Consider the following 20,400-nt stretch of genomic DNA (forward strand, 5'->3'; position numbering starts at 1 on the left):
GGAGACAGGCAACCAGTTGTTGGATATAGAAGGCATAACTTATAATATTCAAATACTTTGCAAAACCCAGTTTCCTAATACCACTTACAGATAATGTAGTCCTTGTTAATGTAAAAGCTATTGAAATAGAAATCTTCTTGCAGTCTTTAACTCCTCTCTATTCTTGAAATTATTTTAGAATTAAATGATACTCTCAGAGTGTTGCCAGTTCATTGTTATTCAGCTATGCAACAGTGAAAAGGCAAGTGTCATTAGCTCTTGTCCTTTCAAAATGATAAACTTGTACTGGACTCAGACTTCATTCTTGATCTTACAATGAAAGTGTCTCATTCTCTCATACAGAATATACACCTTGTGGTCAAATGGTTGGGGACCTTAGAAAAACTGCTGGAGGAATACAGCAAGCAAAGTCACCCAGACTTCCGTGTCTTTATTAGTGCTGAACCAGCTCCAACTCCCGAAGAACATGTCATACCTCAAGGAATATTAGAAAATTCAATTAAAATTATTAATGAACCACCAACTGGAATGTTAACAAATCTTCATGCTGCTCTGTACAATTTTGACCAGGTCAGGATAAATTGTGCATCAGTTGCTTTCTGTTTGGTTTTTTTTACTACTAAATTCTAGGGAAAGGCTTTACTTTGCCCTTGCCCTGTCTTCTCCCAAACCCAGGAAGAAGAGAGAGCCGTTTTAAAAACAAAGCTAAACAAGTTACCAAAATCCTAAAGAGAGTCTAGATCCTCTCTCCAGGCTAAAACAGTAGGCTGCCACCAAGACCCTCTGATTATCCCAACAGCTCCAGAATAAAAGGGTCAAACCTCTGAGCCTCTCAGGGAATTACTCCAGAAAGTCAACCCTGCAAGGTGGGCTTGCAGTTCTGAGTTTCCAAATAAAATGTTAACTGTGGGAAGAGCAGTCTAAGGCTTCTAGACTTAGTTTTTGAATCTCTGGAGACAAAAACCATACCAGGTTAATAAAATAAATGTTTTATTTAATGTGCAAAAATATTTAAAACAGACCAGACTGTGAAGGGGTTCCAAACAAGAAAACACTTATCCAGAATAGCTAATACTTGAAAAGCCAGTAGTTACCATCAGGTTTTAATGGATGTTAAGTTAGCATTATTACAGACAAAACAAGGCCCCTGCCTTCAGGAACAGCAGTGGGCTGCTTTACCACTAGCATGACTTATCAGTAGTTTAACAGACTAGCCTTTAGGCAAAAGCATAGTTGTCTTATAGAAATAGAGTCTGATTGCCTTTGGCCAAAGAGCCAATCACAGTCCAGAGATGATGTAACCTCTCTCTCTTGTTACCAAGGAATCAAGTTCACATGCTACAGTCCAGCATCCTCGGTTCTCATGGTTCATATGAACATATGAAGCTGACTTATACTGAATAATTGGTCCATCAAGTATTGTCTACGCAGACTGGCAGCAGCTCTCCAGGGTTCAAGATATTGTGCTCAGCTGAATGGAATTTGCCAACTAAAAAGCCCGTTAGGGATGTTATCAGGCTCCTTCCAGGTGTAAATAGTTTGCTTTGAAGGCCAATTATCTCTGTGAGAGAATGTTTACTCAGTCAAGCAACCTAGTCAAGATTTCTTTGCCCAGACCTACTTGACCAGACTGAGTTTGAAAAACAGAATACATTACACCTGGCCAATGGGTACTGGATGTGGCATCCCTGGGTTTTCAGTTCAGCAAAAATCAGTTCTCAGGTGTCATAGATGGTCTTATCTTGCAATGTATATTCTTGCATTTAACCAGTAGAGTGCATTATGGTTTGATGTTCATGACACTCTCCCCCCACACACATGTACCATGGACTAGGATCATGTACCAGTGAGAAATAAAATAGTTGCCTACTTGTAGAGAATTATGGTTATCTTTGCCATGCAACTGACTCTCAGTGGTGCAAACTGATGAGCCAAATATGCATTTATACAATTCCTTGCACCAAAAAGTCTCAAAAAACAATTACTGCTATCTGCATTCCTTTTTCCCCAGTATAGTGTGGTTGAAGCCAGATGGGCAGCTTTACAGTAAGCTGATGGTTCTATTTTGACAAAAGTGTATCAATTGGACAGCTGATGTGTGCAGCAGACCTGTAACATCCATATACCCCTGATGTAGCCAATCCTCCAAGAGCTTACAGAAGGCCCTGAACTAAGAGCCCTGTAAGCTCTGGGAGGATTGGCTACATCAGGGGTGTGTGGCCTAATATGAAAAGGAGCTGCTGCTAGAATTCCACCCCTGACCATTTATTGGGATCCTCCAGATGCTTGACAACTCCCTTGTTTTTGCAGTCACACAGCATAAAAGCAGGTTTATCAAGCCTGCTGGTAGGCTGTCTTTAGCTTAGTGAATCATGTTAGGCAGACCTGATGTACATGCATTTTCTCATACGTATGGTATCTTCAAGAATACAATATGTTGCCTTGAATTATTTGCAGTTTTATACTTTTTTACTGTTACTCTACTAGTCAGATGTAATGCAGTTCATGGTCTGTGTCCATGAAGTAACATAGAAGCTGTTGTGATAACAATTGCATTATATTTCATTTAAGGAGAATCTACAGAACTGAATATACTAATAGATTCTACTTTTCTAGCTTACCTGTCAACATATGAGAAAAGCAATTAATCCTCATAACGAAAGCACAGATGTAGTCTCTTGGTGATTTGATACAAATTTTGTTCATATTTCTTTTGTTTGATAGGATACACTTGAATTATGTACCAGAGAACAGGAGTTTAAAAGTATCTTCTTTTCCCTCTGCTACTTTCATACCTGTGTCGCTGGAAGACGCAAGTTTGGACCTCAAGGATGGAATCGAAAATATCCTTTTAACATGGGAGATCTCACCATCTGTGTCAATGTTCTCTACAACTATCTAGAGGCAAACACTAAGGTAAGAATTAGGGTGGGAAGTCAAATAACTTTGGGCAGTGGCAGTTCTACCGTTCTTTGCTTTTAGAAGTAAACAAGAGAGAACAGAATAAATTTCCTTTGAAGGCTTTAGTGAAATAAATAAAATTTACATCTGTTGTTGGGAATATAAATCACAGAGATCAAAGGCTTTTCACAGTGGCTGCTTGAACTTCATAACACAGGTTGATCCAGCTTCACACTAGTGGTTTTGCAAAAATTAAATAAATAAAAAAAAATGTCCTTCATTATGATAACAAAAACAGTGATTTACATGTGCATATATGCCAAATTCATTAGGCAGGTAATGAAGCATTTGCACAACTGTAATTACATACAGCAGTCCTGACAGTTCATAACATTGCATTAATAATCACTACAATTAATTCTGATGATGGAAGCAATTTGCAGCACGTCACATGTATAAATAATGGTGCATTTCCTGTGTGTGTCATTATTATGTATTGAAGGCCACCTTGTTGTGACTTTCTCAGGAATGTTCCCCATGACTCCAAGTTTAAAACTAGATAAGTGATTTAGTCTATTTGGAGATTGGCTGCCAGTCAGAGAATACAAAACTGTTCAGATGATACAGCTGATAAAATAATGTGGTGGGGGAGGGGGTAAGATGTTTAGAATTCTTCCTTCTGCTTATAATGAGTTCTGTGCAACTTTGAAAGCTTGCTAACACAGTTATCCAATAAAAATGTACAATAATATTTTACTGTCCAGCAGTAACTGATATACTGTTGAGATTCAGTGGTTCTCTTCATGAAGGCAGAACTTGATATAGAGATCCAGGCACAAAAGGAGATAATGGAGTGTGCATTTATTTCTTACTGCCCACAACTTTTGCTCTCGTACTGTAACAGATCTGTGCACAAAACCTGTTTTTTTACATATGTTCTTGCTGCAGGACAAAGACCAATTCCTACCTAGTACAGATGCTTGTAGTATTAACAGGGCTGTTTTAGCTGTGTCAAAAACACATCTTTTCCATTATTTTGAATGGATTTGCAAGATATGTTCAAGCTTAGCTAGGAGCTTAACTGCATAAAAACAGTGGCCAAATGGTGTCTTTTAGTCCATTGGTCTGGCCAGTCTGTGGTGGATCACATAGTACCTGATAGTTGCTGTGATTCTAATAAAGAATGCTAAACTAGGTCAGTTTGGCCTGATATTGCAAGACATTTTCTTAAACAGGATACTGAGGGTTATTTAATGCCGATTAGTTATGCCTTTACTGTTGAGAGATGCTGATTGTGTGTTCTTGCTTTGTATTTTTTTTTTAAAAATACATTATGCAACACTGAAATTAGCCCACCTTTATATCAATTGCTAATTTTATCCATATGTGTTAACATTATATTCCATGTTTCACATAAAGTACACATTATTTTCAGCTTTTCTTCCTTCCAGATGAAAAAGAATAATACAATGGGCAACTTACTGTGAATGTGGAATGTCACAGTTTCAATAATTGCTTCATTTTATAATGATATTGTAAAAGTGTATGAATATTACAAGGAGGTGTAAGAGAAAAATGCTGTCTCTTCTTTTTTCTAGTATATGTATATTAAACATTTATTATATCAGAGTATAGGTTACAAAAGAGTCTATTGTGGCTTTCAAATATAGTGCAAATTTGTGCAGACCTAATGTAGCAGATATAAATCTTGCCTATTAAACCTGTTTCTCTGATTACATACTCGGTTTGCCTTTGCAGGTTTCCTTCTGCATAGGTTTGGCCCTTAGGGAATTCACCACTTACTTTACAATAAGACATGAGCTCCTGGGACCACCTTTTCAGAAACAAATTGCTTTTCAGTGTCAAAATGCAGACAGTGTGAACAAAGAATCATTTAACTATCTGAGTAGTACAGAATAATCCCAGCAAGCATTAGGTCATGTACCATAAATTGGCTGGTGGTCATGATTTAATTTCTTCCCATCTGTTCCATGCAGTTTGGCTTCAGATTCTCTCTCTGAAGCTAGTGGCATTATACATAGGGGTTATTCTTTCACTTTTGTCTAAATGGTATCATATAGTAATGATATTAGAGGATTCACACTAATAAAACACAGTATGAACATTTCAAAACTGAAGATAACCTTTTCATAACAAGAGACCTATTAGATTAGACCTGTGGTCCATCTAGTCCAGCATACTGGTTCACATCAGCCAAACAGTTACCCCAGTAGTCAGAGGTTAGTTGCCTTTTCTGAATACAGAGGTTCCCTTTACTTTAGTAATGGCTAGTAGACATTCTGTAATTACACATACAGGAACTCCCTCATTTTATGCCATGTTTATACAGAAAGTCTCACTATGCTCATTGGGTCTTACTCTCTAGGAATTTTATCTGTTTTGCATAGTTTGTTGTTAGCATTTGTCTCTAACTCTGTAATCCTAGTCCAATTGAATTGTTCATTTGTTGTTTTATGCTATCTAAGTGCACTGTTTTATATCCTGTAATCCACTTTGAATCCCAGTGAGAAAGGAAAGGAAAGGTCCCCTGTGCAAGCACCAGTCGTTTAAGACTCTGGGGTGATGTTGCTTTCACAACGTTTTCACAGCAGACTTTTTACGGGGTGGTTTGCCATTGCCTTCCCCAGTTATCTACACTTTCCCTCCAGTAAGCTGGTTACCCCACTTTTTACCGACCTCAGAAGGATGGAAGACTGAGTCAACCTCGAGCTGGCTACCTGAAAACCCAGCTTCCACTGGGAATCGAACTCAGGTCGAGAGCAGAGCTTAGGACTGCAGTACTGCAGCTTTAACACCATGGGGCCCAGTGACTATAAAGAAAGGCAGACTATAAATAAAGTAAATAATAAAATTCAATTTGATATGGCAGGAGGAAAAGACATTCCACCGAAACCTTCAACAGCAAGCAGTGCTCCATTTGCTCAATTGATAGAGGAGCATGGGTTTGGGTATAGCTCTCTGTAGGATCATGGCTACAACATATGCTTTGCATGCAGAAGGCCCCATTGATAGATCTATCCAGCATGAATCTGTATAATCCTCATTTCCCCTAACCTGTGGTCATGGCCATCACCACCTCTAATGGCAGCGAATTCCACAATTTAATTACTTATTGAGTAAAGAAGTATTTATTTTTGTCTGTTTTGAATCTATTGCCCATCAATTTCATTGTGTACCACAAAATTTTAGTATGTTGGATGAGGAAGAAAAGTTCTCTCTGCTTTCTCCACCCCATGTACACTTTTATGAAACTCTACCATGTCCTATCTTTTTTCCTAAACTGAGAAGTCCCTAACAATTCAGCCTTTCCTATTAGGAAAGGTGCCCAGGCCCTCACTAATCTTGGTTTGCCCTCTTCTAAACTTTATCCACCTCTACAATATTTTTTTCAGGATACAGCAACCAGAAGCCACACCGTAGATCTATAAAATCATTATAATATTGGCTGTTTTATTTTCAGTCCCTTTCCTAATTATCCCCAACATGGACCTTGCCTTTTTCACTGTGGCAGCACAAAGAAAACATTATAATCAATCTACTAGAACCCCAAGATCTCTTTCAATCTCAATCTCAACCAATTCAGACTTCATCAGCATATATTTGAAATTAACATTCTTTTTTTGTTCCACTGTGTATCACCTTTTACTTCACTTACGGAATTTCATTTGCCATGTTGTTTAGAGAGATCTAGCTTTTCACAATCTTGGTTTACACTATTCTGAATAATTTGGAATCATTTGTAAATTTGGCTAGTACACTTCTAACCCCCAATTCCAACAATTTATAAACAACACCAGTTCCAATAATCTTTGTGGGACCCCACTCACAATTCATTTATTTATGTAACACAATTATCACTTCATCAGGGCCACCATTACAACTGTCTGTTTTTTCCTACTCTCTGCTTCCTTCCATTTAACCAGTTTTAATCGATAAAAAGACTTGCCTGCTTATCCCATAACTGCTTAGTTTATCCAGGTGTCTTTGTTGCCGTACCTTGTTAAAAGCCTTATGGAAGAATATAATGTCTACTGGATTACCCTTATATACACACTAGTTAACTGCTCAAAGAATTACAAAAGATTGTTGAGGCAGGATTTCCCTTTACAGATCCTGTGCCGATTTTCCTGTTGCAAGATTTATTCCTCAATTTAGTTAATAATTCTATATTTAATAACAGTTTCTACTATTTTTTCTGGAACACACATTAACTGACCTGTAATTTCTTGGATGCCCTCTAAAACCTCTTTTTAACATTGGTGTGACATTTGCCACATGACTTGAGCACACATTTGCCCAGTCAATATGGTAGGTGAATTCACCCCAGTATTACAACCGTCTCCAGTTTAGAAACCTGCATTTTTCTCTCCATCGCAAGACTTTCTCCAAAAACATGAGGGGGGATCCACAGATGATAGTATACCCCCACTTTTAAGTAACCTTTAGGGCCCATATCTGCACCTAGTGATTCTGTGAGGGATTTTATGCCTCTAACATTTTCTAGCATATTTGATCCCGTGCTCTCTGACAATATAGAGCAACATCACCTCCAATAGATCCCTTGATATCCTGTCTACAGAATATATACCCAGACATAACAATGTCCTATTAATTTTCCCAATTCCACCAGGTTACTTAAACACTCAGTTATATCTAAATTGTTATTTAGAACAAAGTACTCAAGCTTTCCAACTGAGCTTGGAGCCTTATGTTATTAGAATATAGGCACATGTATTTCATTTCCTTCTCTAAGGATCCCCACCTCCCTTGGATGTTAGCTTTCCTCCTACATAACAGATCACCTTTACTGCCCTGGTCTCAAACTAGATTCCTCACTTTCGTGGAATGTGTTGCCTTGACCTGGTGGCTCTCTGGCTCTAACTGGCTTACCTCTAATGACCAGGTTCCCTTTTAGTTCAAATGGAGTCCATCTCTTTTGTACAGAAAACCCATCCTTTTGGCACAACTTTCTGATCTATGCAATCTATGCCTTTCTAGTTGGCTTTGAGATTATTGCTACCTTTGAGGTCCTGGCCTTTAACTTTCTGCATAGTAACTTTTTTTTCCCCCTCCAGGACCACACAACTACATTTCTCAGTATCGTTGGTGCCAGTATGCACCTGTCTAGACAGCACATGATGTCTGTAACCTTTGCACCTATTCAAAATGCTAAAGAGAGGCAGTAAATTTTACTAGGATACAACTGAGATGGTTTCTATTAACTCTTGTGACTCAGTTCACTAAAATGAAGTAGTTCCATGTGTTAAGTAACAGCAGTAAATGGCTGGAGTTCATGAATAAGAAGTTTTCATGAAGACAGACTTGCAAACCAGCCTCTCCATACAGCATGAACACAGAATTTTTTGAACAAGTAGAGTGCATGATTTTTTGAAGCAAGTAAAAGGTACAAATATAGAATGTGGGTTCAAGATTTATGCCATAATTGACTTTCATTATTTGCCTGTGGAGATTTTTTTAAATCCACAATTCATATAACTTTGACATTTTCACAGTAATATACATACTGCATTTTTAAAGATCTGAGACAAAGGGTTACACAGTCTGCCAGGCACTAAAAAATGATGGTTCAATGCTGCTGCTATCTATTATCAAGAATTATAGTGGGGCAGAAAGGAAGTTTTTGGCTTCTAAATAGATTGCATAGCTCCATTATGTGCAAAAGCCCTTAACTCCAACACAGAACTGCAAGGTTCTGCTAGCAAATTGTAAGAAAATCTAGAGTTAGCAGGGCCCCTCTAATTTACAGTTAGTGGCAGTGCTAATGTTGAAAAAACACAGTTGTTTGGCTTTTCTAAATCACATTTACTAAATAAATGAAGGTCTTATCAGGCCATCTTGGAAACAGAGTACTGCAAAGCACACAGAAGACAATTCAATGTTATTTGGTAAATTACTTACATAAACCTTGAAACTTAATATATAATAATTGTATTTTACAACTTAAGAAAAGAATTTGCCATATCCGGATTGCCTTAGATCTTTTAATTTGATAGATAGATAGATAGATAGATAGATAGATAGATAGATAGATAGATAGATAGATAGATAGATAGATAGATAGATAGATAGATAGATAGATAGATAGATAGATAATTTTATTTGTATCCCGCCCTCCCCGCCGGAGCAGGCTCAGGGCGGCTAACAACATCATACAAATTTCAATTATACAATGAAAGCAAAAAACACAAAATTACATTTAAGCATTAAAATTCTGATTAGGTTTAAAAATTAGTTAATTAAGTTAATAAAAGTGCTAATACTGTTCTTTTAGGATGGCGGTTATCATTAGCAATTTCTTTCTTCGTCAGCGAAAGCCAGTCGGAAGAGGAAGGTCTTGCAGGCCCTGCGGAATTGTTCAAGGTCCCGCAGGGCCCGCATTTCCTCTGGAAGTTGGTTCCATATGCTCGGGGCTACAGAGGAGAAGGCCCGGTTACGGGTACATTGCAGCTTCACCTCTCTCGGTCCAGGAGTAGTCAACAAGTTTTTTCCAGCTGACCTCAGTGCTCTCTGGGGTTCATATGATCACCTCCTCCTTTCATTTTTAAGTTCAGCATTTAGATAGTCATGTATTGAAACTGAAATAAACTTGCAGTGAGCACACTGGAATAGCTGCAGTTTTTAATTTTCTCTGCTCTATCACATCATGTAATGCAAAAGCCTATCATTAAGTTTTTACTTGAACTGTTGCAAGGCAAATACTGCCCCTGAGGATGCAAGGTTCCTGTCTAGAAGGACTTTGTCATATTTTTTTTTTCTTTAAAGCAAGGCTACGAAAGAAAATTTGCTTAGCCAATTTTACTTAATATGGCAGGGCCTTTTTAAAAACAAACATCCTCCTGTCATTAATCACAAGCTACTTGAAGTGCACTATGTGCACAGCCTTCCAACAAACTAATATAAATATTAATTCCATTCCTGCTGAAAACCTTCAGAACATCCCAAATTCAAGTAATGCTATTTTTATTATTTATTGTAGGGATATATAAAAGATATTAATGTATACACCCCAGGTCTAACAAGAATTTATATTTAACTGAGGACCGCAGAATGAAACACATTTTAGTGAATTACATTCTCTTGTCTTGCACAGTATTTTTGAAGGATTTTTGTTGCTGCTTTAAAAGCACTTCTCCTAAGATAATAAAATTGGGAATTAAAGGGGCTTTTTCTATTGTGCTGAGTCACAAACTAGTTACGATTAAGTGTCTGGAACATAGTTATTTTTCAGCCTGAATCTGTGTTTGTGTCCTCAGAGAGAAGTCCTTGTAGTAGGGATGACTTCCAAATAAATACATGTAGAATTATAGCCTTAGCACAGTTTACTTCAGTGGGCTGGTTCCTGCATGCCACTGTGTCAAAAATGAGATCTTCAGAATGGAGCATGTATCAGTCTGGCAAGCCAGCTCCTGCTATATTATCACTGCAGGATGTATTATGCTCTGTATTATTATTCTGCTCTTTTAACATAAATTTCACCTTTTTTGCCATCACATCACTGCTGACTTATGGCGACCTCATGGGGTTCTCAAGACAAGAGACTATTGCCTGCCTCTCCATCATGACCCTGCACTCCTTGGTGGTCTCCCATCCAAATCCTAACCAGAGCCAACCCTGTTTAGCTTCTGAAACCTGACAAGATGAGGCTACCCCAGGCTATCAGGTCAGGGCCACTAAAAAGTGATAACTCACTCAATGGTTTGAGAGCCACTCTTCTGGGCACCCTTCTCCAATGTGGAATCCACCCCAAGTTCCAGGAAAGCAAGCAAATTCCAGTAGAATGTGTAGCTGGCAGCTGGTTCTCACCTTGAAACAGCTGTTATTGCATGGACTGGAAGGTGAGTAAGGTACAAGCCTTTGGAATACTATGTACAGTTCTGGTCACCATATCTCAAAAAAGATATTGCAAAGCTAGAAAAAGTACAGAGGAAAGTGACCAAAATGATTAGGGGATTGGAACAGCCAAGATGATTAAGGGGCTGGGGCTTTTCAGTTTAGAAAAGAGACAACTAAGGGTGGACATATAGAGGTTTATAAAATTATGCATGGGTGGAAACAACTGACAAAGAGAACTTTTCTTCCTCTCCCAAAATACTATAACTTGAGGGCATCCAATAAAGCTGATGGGCAGTAGATTTGGGATGGACGAAAGAAAATACTTCTTTGCGCACCATGATTAAAATGTGGAATTTGTTGTCAGATGATGTAGTGATGGCCACAGGAGTAAACAGCTTTAAAGGGGGATCAGACAGATTCAGGGAGGATAGGTTTAGCAATGGCTACTAACTAATGGTGACTGGGGGAATATCCACATTGAAAGGCAGTCTAAACCTCTGAATCCTAGAGTCAGGAGGCAACATTGGGGAAAGTCTCTACCTCCATGCTCCGTTCTTGGTGCTTCAGAGGAACTGGTTGGCCACTGGTTGAGATAGGATGCTAGACTTGATGGACCACTGTTCTGATCCAGAAGGGCTCTTCTTATGTCCTTATGGAAAGAGGGAGACACAACCCTACATGCTCATATTTGTTCAGGTAATTTAAAAGCTTATAGTCATATATTTAATAGTTATATTATTGTAGATATGTGTTTGGTGGCTGGTGCACAGGGGATACAGTGGTCATGTGACTCTTTGTTTGCTGGTAATATGAATGCTGCTACCCCCAAGCCAATAAATACTGCACTAGAAGTATTGAAACATCAGGACAAAAGAATGTTGATTTTTCTCTTTGTGCTAATGAAGTCAGTGTTTTATCATTTCAGTGCTGTTCTGAATGACTTTGGTTTGTCCTTTTAGAAAGTGTGCTATTTAATTATACATTCCATTATGTTCTGTAGGTTCCATGGGAAGACTTGCGCTATCTCTTTGGTGAGATAATGTATGGTGGACACATCACTGATGACTGGGACCGCAGGCTCTGTCAGACATATTTAGAAGAATTCATGAACCCTTCCCTGGTAATAATGTATGAATATGAAAAAAACAAAGTGAAAACAATTGTTTGTTGCAATATCATCTTCAAGCCTTTTGAAACAGAACTTCTAAAAAAAGTACAAAATAAACTTTGAAAAGTTAAAAAAAAAGCCTTATACCAGGAAGCACATTAGCTGGAAAAAAAATTGGAAGCTAGATCAATTGAACAAAAGTTGACACAGTGTAACTTTCAGTCCAGGGGCACTTTCAGTTTTATTCAAGGTATAAACTTCCATGTGCCTGCACACTTCTTCAGATACAGTAAACAAAAGGGGAGGGACGGTGGCTCAGTGGTAGAGCATCTGCTTGGGAAGCAGAAGGTCCCAGGTTCAATCCCTGGCATCTCCAACTAAAAAGGGTCCAGGCAAATAGGTGTGAAAAACCTCAGCTTGAGACCCTGGAGAGTCGCTGCCAGTCTGAGAAGACAGTACTGACTTTGATGGACCAAGGGTCTGATTCAGTATAAGGCAGCTTCATATGTTCAAAATGTCATCAATCATTACATATAGGTAGAGAGAGAGTGGGGTGGAGATTAGTTGCCAGGAAGGACTACTTAGAGTCAAGATGCATAAGTAACTGGGCAATTACAGCTGAGATTGGATTAAAGCAGCTGATAAAATCTGTGGATAGCAACAAATTAGTATACAAATACAAGAGCTAAACAGGTGTGAGAACTGACTTTAAGTCTAGTGGTACTTCTAAAGCAACAAAGTTCAATTCTGAGTATAAGCAATAACTGAGAGACCTAGCATGTTTAGATGCATACTTCTTAGATATATTGAACCAGATTTCCTCAAATGTTACCCTGGTGGGGCATTAGTTGCCAGGAAGGGCTAATTAGATTCAAGATAACAGTAATAAATACAGCTAAATCTGGAATAACATATTTGGTAAGACCTGTGCATAGCAGCGAATTGCCATACAGATAATCAAAGAGTTAACAACAGATGTGAGAACGAAATTTGAGTCCAGTGGCACCTTTAAGACCAAGAAAGTTAAGAACATAAGAGAAGCCATTTTTGATCAGGCCAGTGGCCAATATATGTGTGCATGTGTATATACATATACACACACACACACACACACACATATATATACACATACACACACACACATATACTGTGGCCACTGATGGACCTCTGCTCCATATTTTTATCCAATAAAATTCTAGGTTTAATTCTAGGTATGAGCAAGAACTGAGTGACTTAGCATGTGAAGTGAGAAACGCCGATATCTCTGTTAAGTCCTGGGAGTTCCATTGTCTGGAGTGTTGTAATAGCTCTTTTATTGCAAAGGAGTTTCAGAAACAAACTGGAACAGGAGATTGCTGAATTACAAATTATAACAACACTCAGGACAATGGAACCCAAGACCTTGCACCCCGCCCAAGTAGCATGATCCCCCAGGTTAATGGACTTCACCCTCCTACAAGATGAGATGCTGATGGGAAGGACACTTGCCTGGGAAGAGACAAAGATCAGTGTTTTCTTCCCCTGCTTCCCGATAGCAATGTAAAGTTTTCATGCACTTTCCTGGTTTTCCTCCATTCTGAAAAGGAATAATGAAGAAATCAGCTTCATATCAGTTTCTATGACTGATCTTCTCTCATTGTTTCCACAAGCTGTTGCAAGCCATCCTGTTATTAGTGAAATTTGTATGGGTTGAGAGTGCTTTATTTTAAATGTGGTAGCTTGAATAACTCTTTATCTAATTGTATGTTGTCAGTGCAACTTACTTTACGAGGAATTTTTTCCAAGTAAGCCTGTTTCAGGTTGCGTGCCTATAACCTAGACTTGAATCTCTTCCAGTCTAATGGACTTCATTTAGGTCTAATTGTGCCAAATCAAAACATTCCAACCTCTTGTTTTTTTTAACAAAAAAAATCTGTTTATCTGAAAGAGTTAGAGGATGGCAAGAATAAGACTAAAAATCATTTCTGGCATACATCATGAGTAGCTGGAAGGATATACCATTTTCACCTATTCATGCTGTGGCTTGAAGTAAAGTGAGTTTGCTTGCATGCATCTATTCCATCCCTAATGAGTAGGTTTTCATATGTCACAAAGCCACATTCAGTTTAGCACAATTGGAAGTCAATTGGATGGCCCAGGAGTGAGTTACCATGGAGATGGGAAGGATAAACACTACTGTACTTCTGACCTCCAAGGAAGCTGATTTCTCTAAATGACAGTTGAGGTCAAGGAGGCAGTGTTGGAAGCTTATTCCACTCAGGCCTCTTCTACATCTGTCCCATGGATAAGAAAGCCTATTTCTAGTCTAGGGAGTCCATTAACCTTCACAGGCCTGAACTTTCACTCAAGTATATGTCAAATATAGGTATGGTCTTTAAAAAATGACTGGTACTAGATGCCTTCAGGTAACCAACCATGAATTCAGGTCTCCTGCTTTATTTGGTAACAAAATAATTCATTTATGTTTAATTGGACAATGGTTTCCCTTAAGTAAGAAATGGGAGTTCCTTAGGTAACTGACAGCTGGGTAAATATAGACGAAGGTCAACAAATATATCACAATTATGCCTTGCTGGGATCTGGATGCCTTGTGTTTATTTGCATTGATTATCAGGTTAAAATTGCATTTAGTCATTAGGATAATCAATAAAGCTCACATAATGGGACCATTGAACATTTTAACATGCTTCATAGGGGAATAGATCCAGATGGGCAGCCGTGCTGGTCTGAAGCAGGAGTCAAGTGCACCTTTAAGACCAACAAAGTTTTATTCAGAATGTAAGCTTTCGTGTACTAGAAGCACGCTTCATCAGACCATAGTTTGGAATGGCAGGCAGTCCTAAATATAGAGAAAGTGGGCAGTAAGTTAGTCTGCAAAGTCATGGAACTGTTTTTTAGCAGATTGAAAGAATCACAAGTTTGTTTGTTAGTTTGTATTGACTGGGCAACAAAGGGCAATATGTCAGAATAGTGTGTTGATGTCTATGTCATTAAGTATCCTGGGTGTGAAGTGCAATAAATGAGAGTCTGTTGTAATATTAGCTCTGGGTTAAAATGAGGGCATAGGTTTCTCAGAGGTATAATTTAAGCATGTAACACAGCATTCTTATTGGAAGTGATGTGTTTTGTTTTGTTTTTTAACTTTCAGGACTGGCAGTGTTGGGCTGCACTTTCCAAATACTTAAGGGCAGTTAAGTGTTCTTAAGAGGGTAGCTGTGAATTTCACCAATTCCTGACTCTCAATCAGACACCACTATACTGTTCCTGAGAGTCCACTGACCCCCGATAAATGAAATCTCTGGGAGAAATCAGTGGCCTGGAAAAATTGGCAGAAATCACTGCACATATGTTTTCTTACTTATGTTGTTGGCTACATAATGCTGACTTGCTCCTAAACATAAGATATATATTTTTTAAAACTTTGCAGCACTGAGTGGTGATTGCTACTTTTTTTAAAAAACAGGAAAGCAAAGGTTACTAGTGCAGATCCATCCATCCACATATAAACTCATGTTTAGGAAACATGATTAAGTAGGGTTGCCAATCCCCAGGTGGAGGCAGGGGATCCCCTGGTTTGGAGACCCTCCCCCGGCTTCAGGGTAATCTCGGGGGGTGGGATGGAAATGTCTGCTAGGCACTCCATTATTCCCTATGGAGACCAATTCCCTTAGGATATAATGGAGAATTAATCTACAGGTATCTGGGGCTCGGGGGGTGTTTTTTGAGGTAGAGGCACCAAATTTTCGGCATAGCATTCGATGCCTATCCTCAAAACACCCTCTAAGTTTCACAATGATTGGACCAGGGGGTCCAATTTTATGACCCCCAAATGAAGGTGCCCCTATCCTTTATTATTAACAATGGAGGGAAGGCATTTAAAAGGTGTGCGGTGCCTTTAAATGTGATGGCCAGAACTCCCTTCGAAGTTCAATCATGCTTGTCACAACCTTGCTCCTGGCTCCACCCCCAAAGTCCCCAGATAGTTCTTGAATTGGACCTGGCAACCCTATGGTTAAGGCAGAGTTCCCTGATGATACATTTGCAGCATTCTTTAAGGACCCTAACACAAGGAGCTCACAAATCATTACAGTTTAACCCAGTATTGTCTTGATTATAGGAGAAGAGCTAAGAAATAAAAGGTCTAGTCCAGTCCTTTCCCCCTATAATCCTTCTGTTCTCCTCTCTGCTATGTGTACTGCCTGAACTCTGCTTTTCAGAGATTCTTTTACATCCAGCCACCTGGGGCACAGGCTCCCAGGAGCAAGACTACTATTGCACATGGAGTCTGATCATTTATGCATGGGAATCTCCACTTACTGTGAATGGCTAATCGCATTGTAGTTTTTGGCTCAGTAAGGCCAGACCTACTACAAGGATAGCATGGCATGATGCATGAATCAGAAATGCTGCAGAGCTTTACACTATGTGATAGATTGGACTGTATATTTAAGTATTAAATATACAGAGAGCCAGTTTGGTGTAGTGGTTCAGTGCATGGACTCTTATCTGGGAGAACCAGGTTTGATTCCCCACTCCTCCACTTGCACCTGCTGGAATGGCCTTGGGTCGGTCATAGCTCTGGCAGAGGTTGTCCTTGAAAGAGCAGCTGCTGTGAGAGCCCTCTCAGCCCCACCCACCTCACAGGGTGTCTGTTGTGGGGGAGGAAGATAAAGGAGATTGTGAGTCGCTCTGAGATTCGGAGTGGAGGGTGGGATATAAATCCAATATCTTCTTCATCTTCATTATAAATAATTATAGCATAATAAAGGTCAAGGGCCTGAATGTAAACATTTTCCTAAGCAAGCACTTTCAGAGTGTGTGGCCACAGAATTAGAACAGCTCCACATATTGGTGTTACTGCTTGAAAGTATATTTATCTTTTCTAGAGAGAGGGAGCTAAATGGGTCAAATTCCCACAGCATTGGATCCTAACAAAATTTTCACAGCCATGAGGCAGGATTATTTTCATCAGTTTCCTGGTCCCGTGTCAGCCCCTCCAAGTGATACTATTGGGGGATGGGGGGGCACTTGGGAAAAATACCTGCCCCCCCATGACCATGAAAATCTAGTTGGGATCCGAGCCATACTATTTAAAAACATCTTGGCCTATGGTGGTGGGGGAGAACTTTGCCTGAAAAGTACATAATGCAAACATCAAATACTAAACATTGTTTTTTCTAATTACAGCTTGAAGGAGATTTTAGTTTGGCTCAAGGCTTCTTGGCTCCTCCCAACTTGGATTACACAGGATACCATAAGTACATAGATGAAATGCTGCCCCCTGAAAGCCCTGTGCTCTATGGTCTCCACCCTAATGCCGAAATAGACTTCTTGACTATACTGACTGATAACCTTTTCAAGGCTATTTTGGAAATACAACCCAGGAACGTGCTTGCTGGAGAGGTAGTAGGACAGTCAGCAGAAGAAAAAGTGAGATTACACTCTTCTTCAGAATCCTTATTCCTTGTTCCCATTAATATAGAGCTTGTCATAAATAGTAAATTTTAATCTCTCTTATCCCATAAAGAATATGGATCTGCCCACAATATAGGAAGACATGTTGATCACTCACATCACCTTGTCCATTTGGGGAGGTGGGGTTTCCTTAACAGTGCTTCTCCTCCCGGGAAGGTAGGTTCAGTTTTGGTGGCATTATCTGGTCCCTTTCTCTGATAGGTATGAGCTATTAGGTGACGATGCATTCAGGTTTACCTGAATCAACAGTATTCCCAAAAAATACTTTATCGGTCTATTTCTGCTTCCCAAATATATCTAGGATTTTTCAGGAGGACTGTGGGGAAATTCCTGGAAAAAAATCCCAAATGTATTTGGAAATTACCAGCAAAATTAGGCTCCCCAGCAGATCCTGCAGAATCAGCTCCTGGGTGGGCTCTGTGTAGTCTAAACTGGGCTGCCCAGCAGAGCCTGTGAAGAGAGATTTTCTTTGTAGTCTCTGTGCTTCACACCCATGGGATATAGTGTGCCTGTGCTGATCACAATCGGTACTTCCAGGCCTATAGAGAGGATTTTCACTCCCTTCCCAGTACCATGCATGGGGGATCCACCATGCATGGTCACTGGAGAGGGCACGAGGATCCCACCAGTTCCTTTCTGACTGTTGTGTGGATAGGATCTTTGACCTGGTCAGTACTTCATTTTCTTATCTGTTTTTTCTTCTATTCTTATTTTGGACTGTTTTCATCTATAATTCTAGAGGAAGTAAGAAATATTAGAGGGTAGTAGACTCTTTACTGCGCGCCCTCTCCAGAAGGGTCAGGCCCCACCCCACCCTACCACTTGCCTGGTGAACTCTCCAGTCTCCAACACTGTTTCCCACCTTTGGCTTATGGGAAAGCACTGGGGTTTTTTTTTTTTTTTTAAAGGTTCTTAAAGTGTGGCAATAAGATTCCCCCACAGGACGAACACTCCCTCTGCATTGGGGAAGCCCACTGCACCGACCTCTGTGTTCAATGCCTGAACTTTTTGAAACAAGAAAAAAAAACAGGCTGTGAGACTCTGAACTGGAGTCCTTGAATCAGCACGTTCGGTGCTGAACATGGCCAAGCCACAGACCAACTCGAGATGCATCTTGGCATCAACTCCAGTCACATCAGCTGATGACCAATTGGTGCAATGATGATCAGTTGGTGCAGAAATGCCCAATCCTGGCCTCTGACTCGGGTGCCTCTACTCCCGCCGAAAAATGCAGGGACAGCAGGAAGCACAAGCAGGACAAGGAGCAGAGACACAAGAAGGACTGAGCCAAATCTAAGAGCCCTCAACATAAACCTCTCACTGCGCTGCATTCCAGAACCATCATTGGTACCACCTCTCTGGCTGCTGGCTTCATCTGTCTGTGTCAAACAACTGTCCAGCAGACACACATCCTCGCAACCAATTCAACTCCGACTCTGACAGAGAGATTGATCTAACTCAATGGATATCGCACTCCACCTCTTCTGGAGCAGAGGGGAGCCAACCTGTCCAGCCAATCTCCCCCCACTACACACTGGATCGGGGTTCGGGACCAAGTAACCCTCACTGAAGACTAACCCACTAGCACCAGGAGCTCTGGGGGATTGTTCCCTTCCCCCCCCTCCCGTCTCCACACGATCAGTGCCAATGGCAGTATCTCTATGGAGCATATCCAGTGCCTTCTGCATTTCCATGGCTTCCATCTCAACCGGCTGCTGACTGGGATATGCAATCCATATATTCAGCTTGCTCCCATTGGGACTGCCAACCACCACTGGACCTCCCAGCTCCAAACCTTCCAAACCAGTGCGTTGACATCAATCACCTGCAGACCAACCACCTCCAAGGCATGTGCCAAAGGAATCAACACCATCCAAACATCAGACTCCGAATCTTCCTCTCAACCTGACCAGAATTCAGAGGACTCTGACCAACTCTAATGCTTACCTCTCTCCAACACCGAAAGTAAATGATGGTCTCGCAATCTCACCATAAGAGGATCTCTGCTGCTATTGGGAATTCGTGAAATGCATGACACACACCCTCACTCTTCCCACAGTGCAGTCACAGCCAGTCATTACTGACACTGTCTTCGACATCATACAATGTGACACCTTGACACTGCTAGCGCTCCCAATGACGTCAGTGCTATTACAGGCTGCAAAAGGCTTCCTGGGATAAACCAGCTTCGAGCCTGATATTCTCTCGACACGTTGATCATATGTACAAAATTCAGGAGGGAGGCTCCGAATTTCTTTTCACCCACCCAAAGCCAAACTCAGTGGTAGTCACCTCCTCCTACAAAGGGAGATGTACCTACTCCACCCCACCTGACAAGGAGGGTAAGAAACTATAGATGCCCTAGGTCACAAATTCTATTTGGCCGGTGCCCTGAACATTAAGATATCCAACTATGCAGCCTGTATGGGCCACTATCAATACGCCTTATGGGAACAATTTTGGACATATTGCTTCCCTCCCTGAAGACAAAAAACAGGAGGGTGCTATAACAGCGCGCCTCGCGGTCTCACTGGATCGCTTCTATATGCAGCTTATGGCAACCCCAGCCCCTCTGCAGCCTCAGTTCTTCCTTTAAAACTTTTACCTCACAACTATTAGACTCAAGGGGTGGGTATAATATGGATTTCTCTATACTAGTCTCTTCGGGGTATTTGTTTTGGTTTCTGATGGATATAGAACTCAATTCGTCGGGGACAACAGCAGCTTTGTTAGTTTTCCCAAAATACAGGCACCAGAGAACTTTAAAGTAAACCACAGATATTTATTTAAATACAAAGTCTTCAACTGGGGAATGGGAAATATATACATGGGCTATATTGTATCTCAAGCAGTTAACAGTTTCTTCGTAGTTCAGGCTTTATAATATCACTTTCACTTAGGTCTCTCAGGTTCACAGATCATATAGATTTCACTCTCCAACACTATTATAGGCTGGCCTCTTGGGTATAATGTGCCAAGTCTCTCAAGTCGACTGGTGCCTCTACTCCCTGCCCTTCAGACTTCTAGACCCACATCTGTTC

The 20,400-nt window shown here is 40.3% G+C and overlaps 1 protein-coding gene across 1 annotated transcript in view; it reads left to right on the plus strand.

Moving 5' to 3' along the window:
* The window catches only part of DNAH11 (dynein axonemal heavy chain 11), a 279,382-nt gene that overhangs the window by 247,747 nt on the left and 11,235 nt on the right, over positions 1-20,400 (plus strand). Inside the window, exons 74-77 of the mRNA XM_060247705.1 lie at positions 343-570; positions 2,725-2,916; positions 11,777-11,896; positions 17,072-17,314. Of these exons, the coding sequence (XP_060103688.1) occupies positions 343-570; positions 2,725-2,916; positions 11,777-11,896; positions 17,072-17,314 (783 nt within the window). The remainder of the gene's footprint in view (positions 1-342; positions 571-2,724; positions 2,917-11,776; positions 11,897-17,071; positions 17,315-20,400) is intronic.

Source organism: Heteronotia binoei, chromosome 10, assembly GCF_032191835.1.
Source record: "Heteronotia binoei isolate CCM8104 ecotype False Entrance Well chromosome 10, APGP_CSIRO_Hbin_v1, whole genome shotgun sequence".
NCBI lineage: Eukaryota > Metazoa > Chordata > Lepidosauria > Squamata > Gekkonidae > Heteronotia > Heteronotia binoei.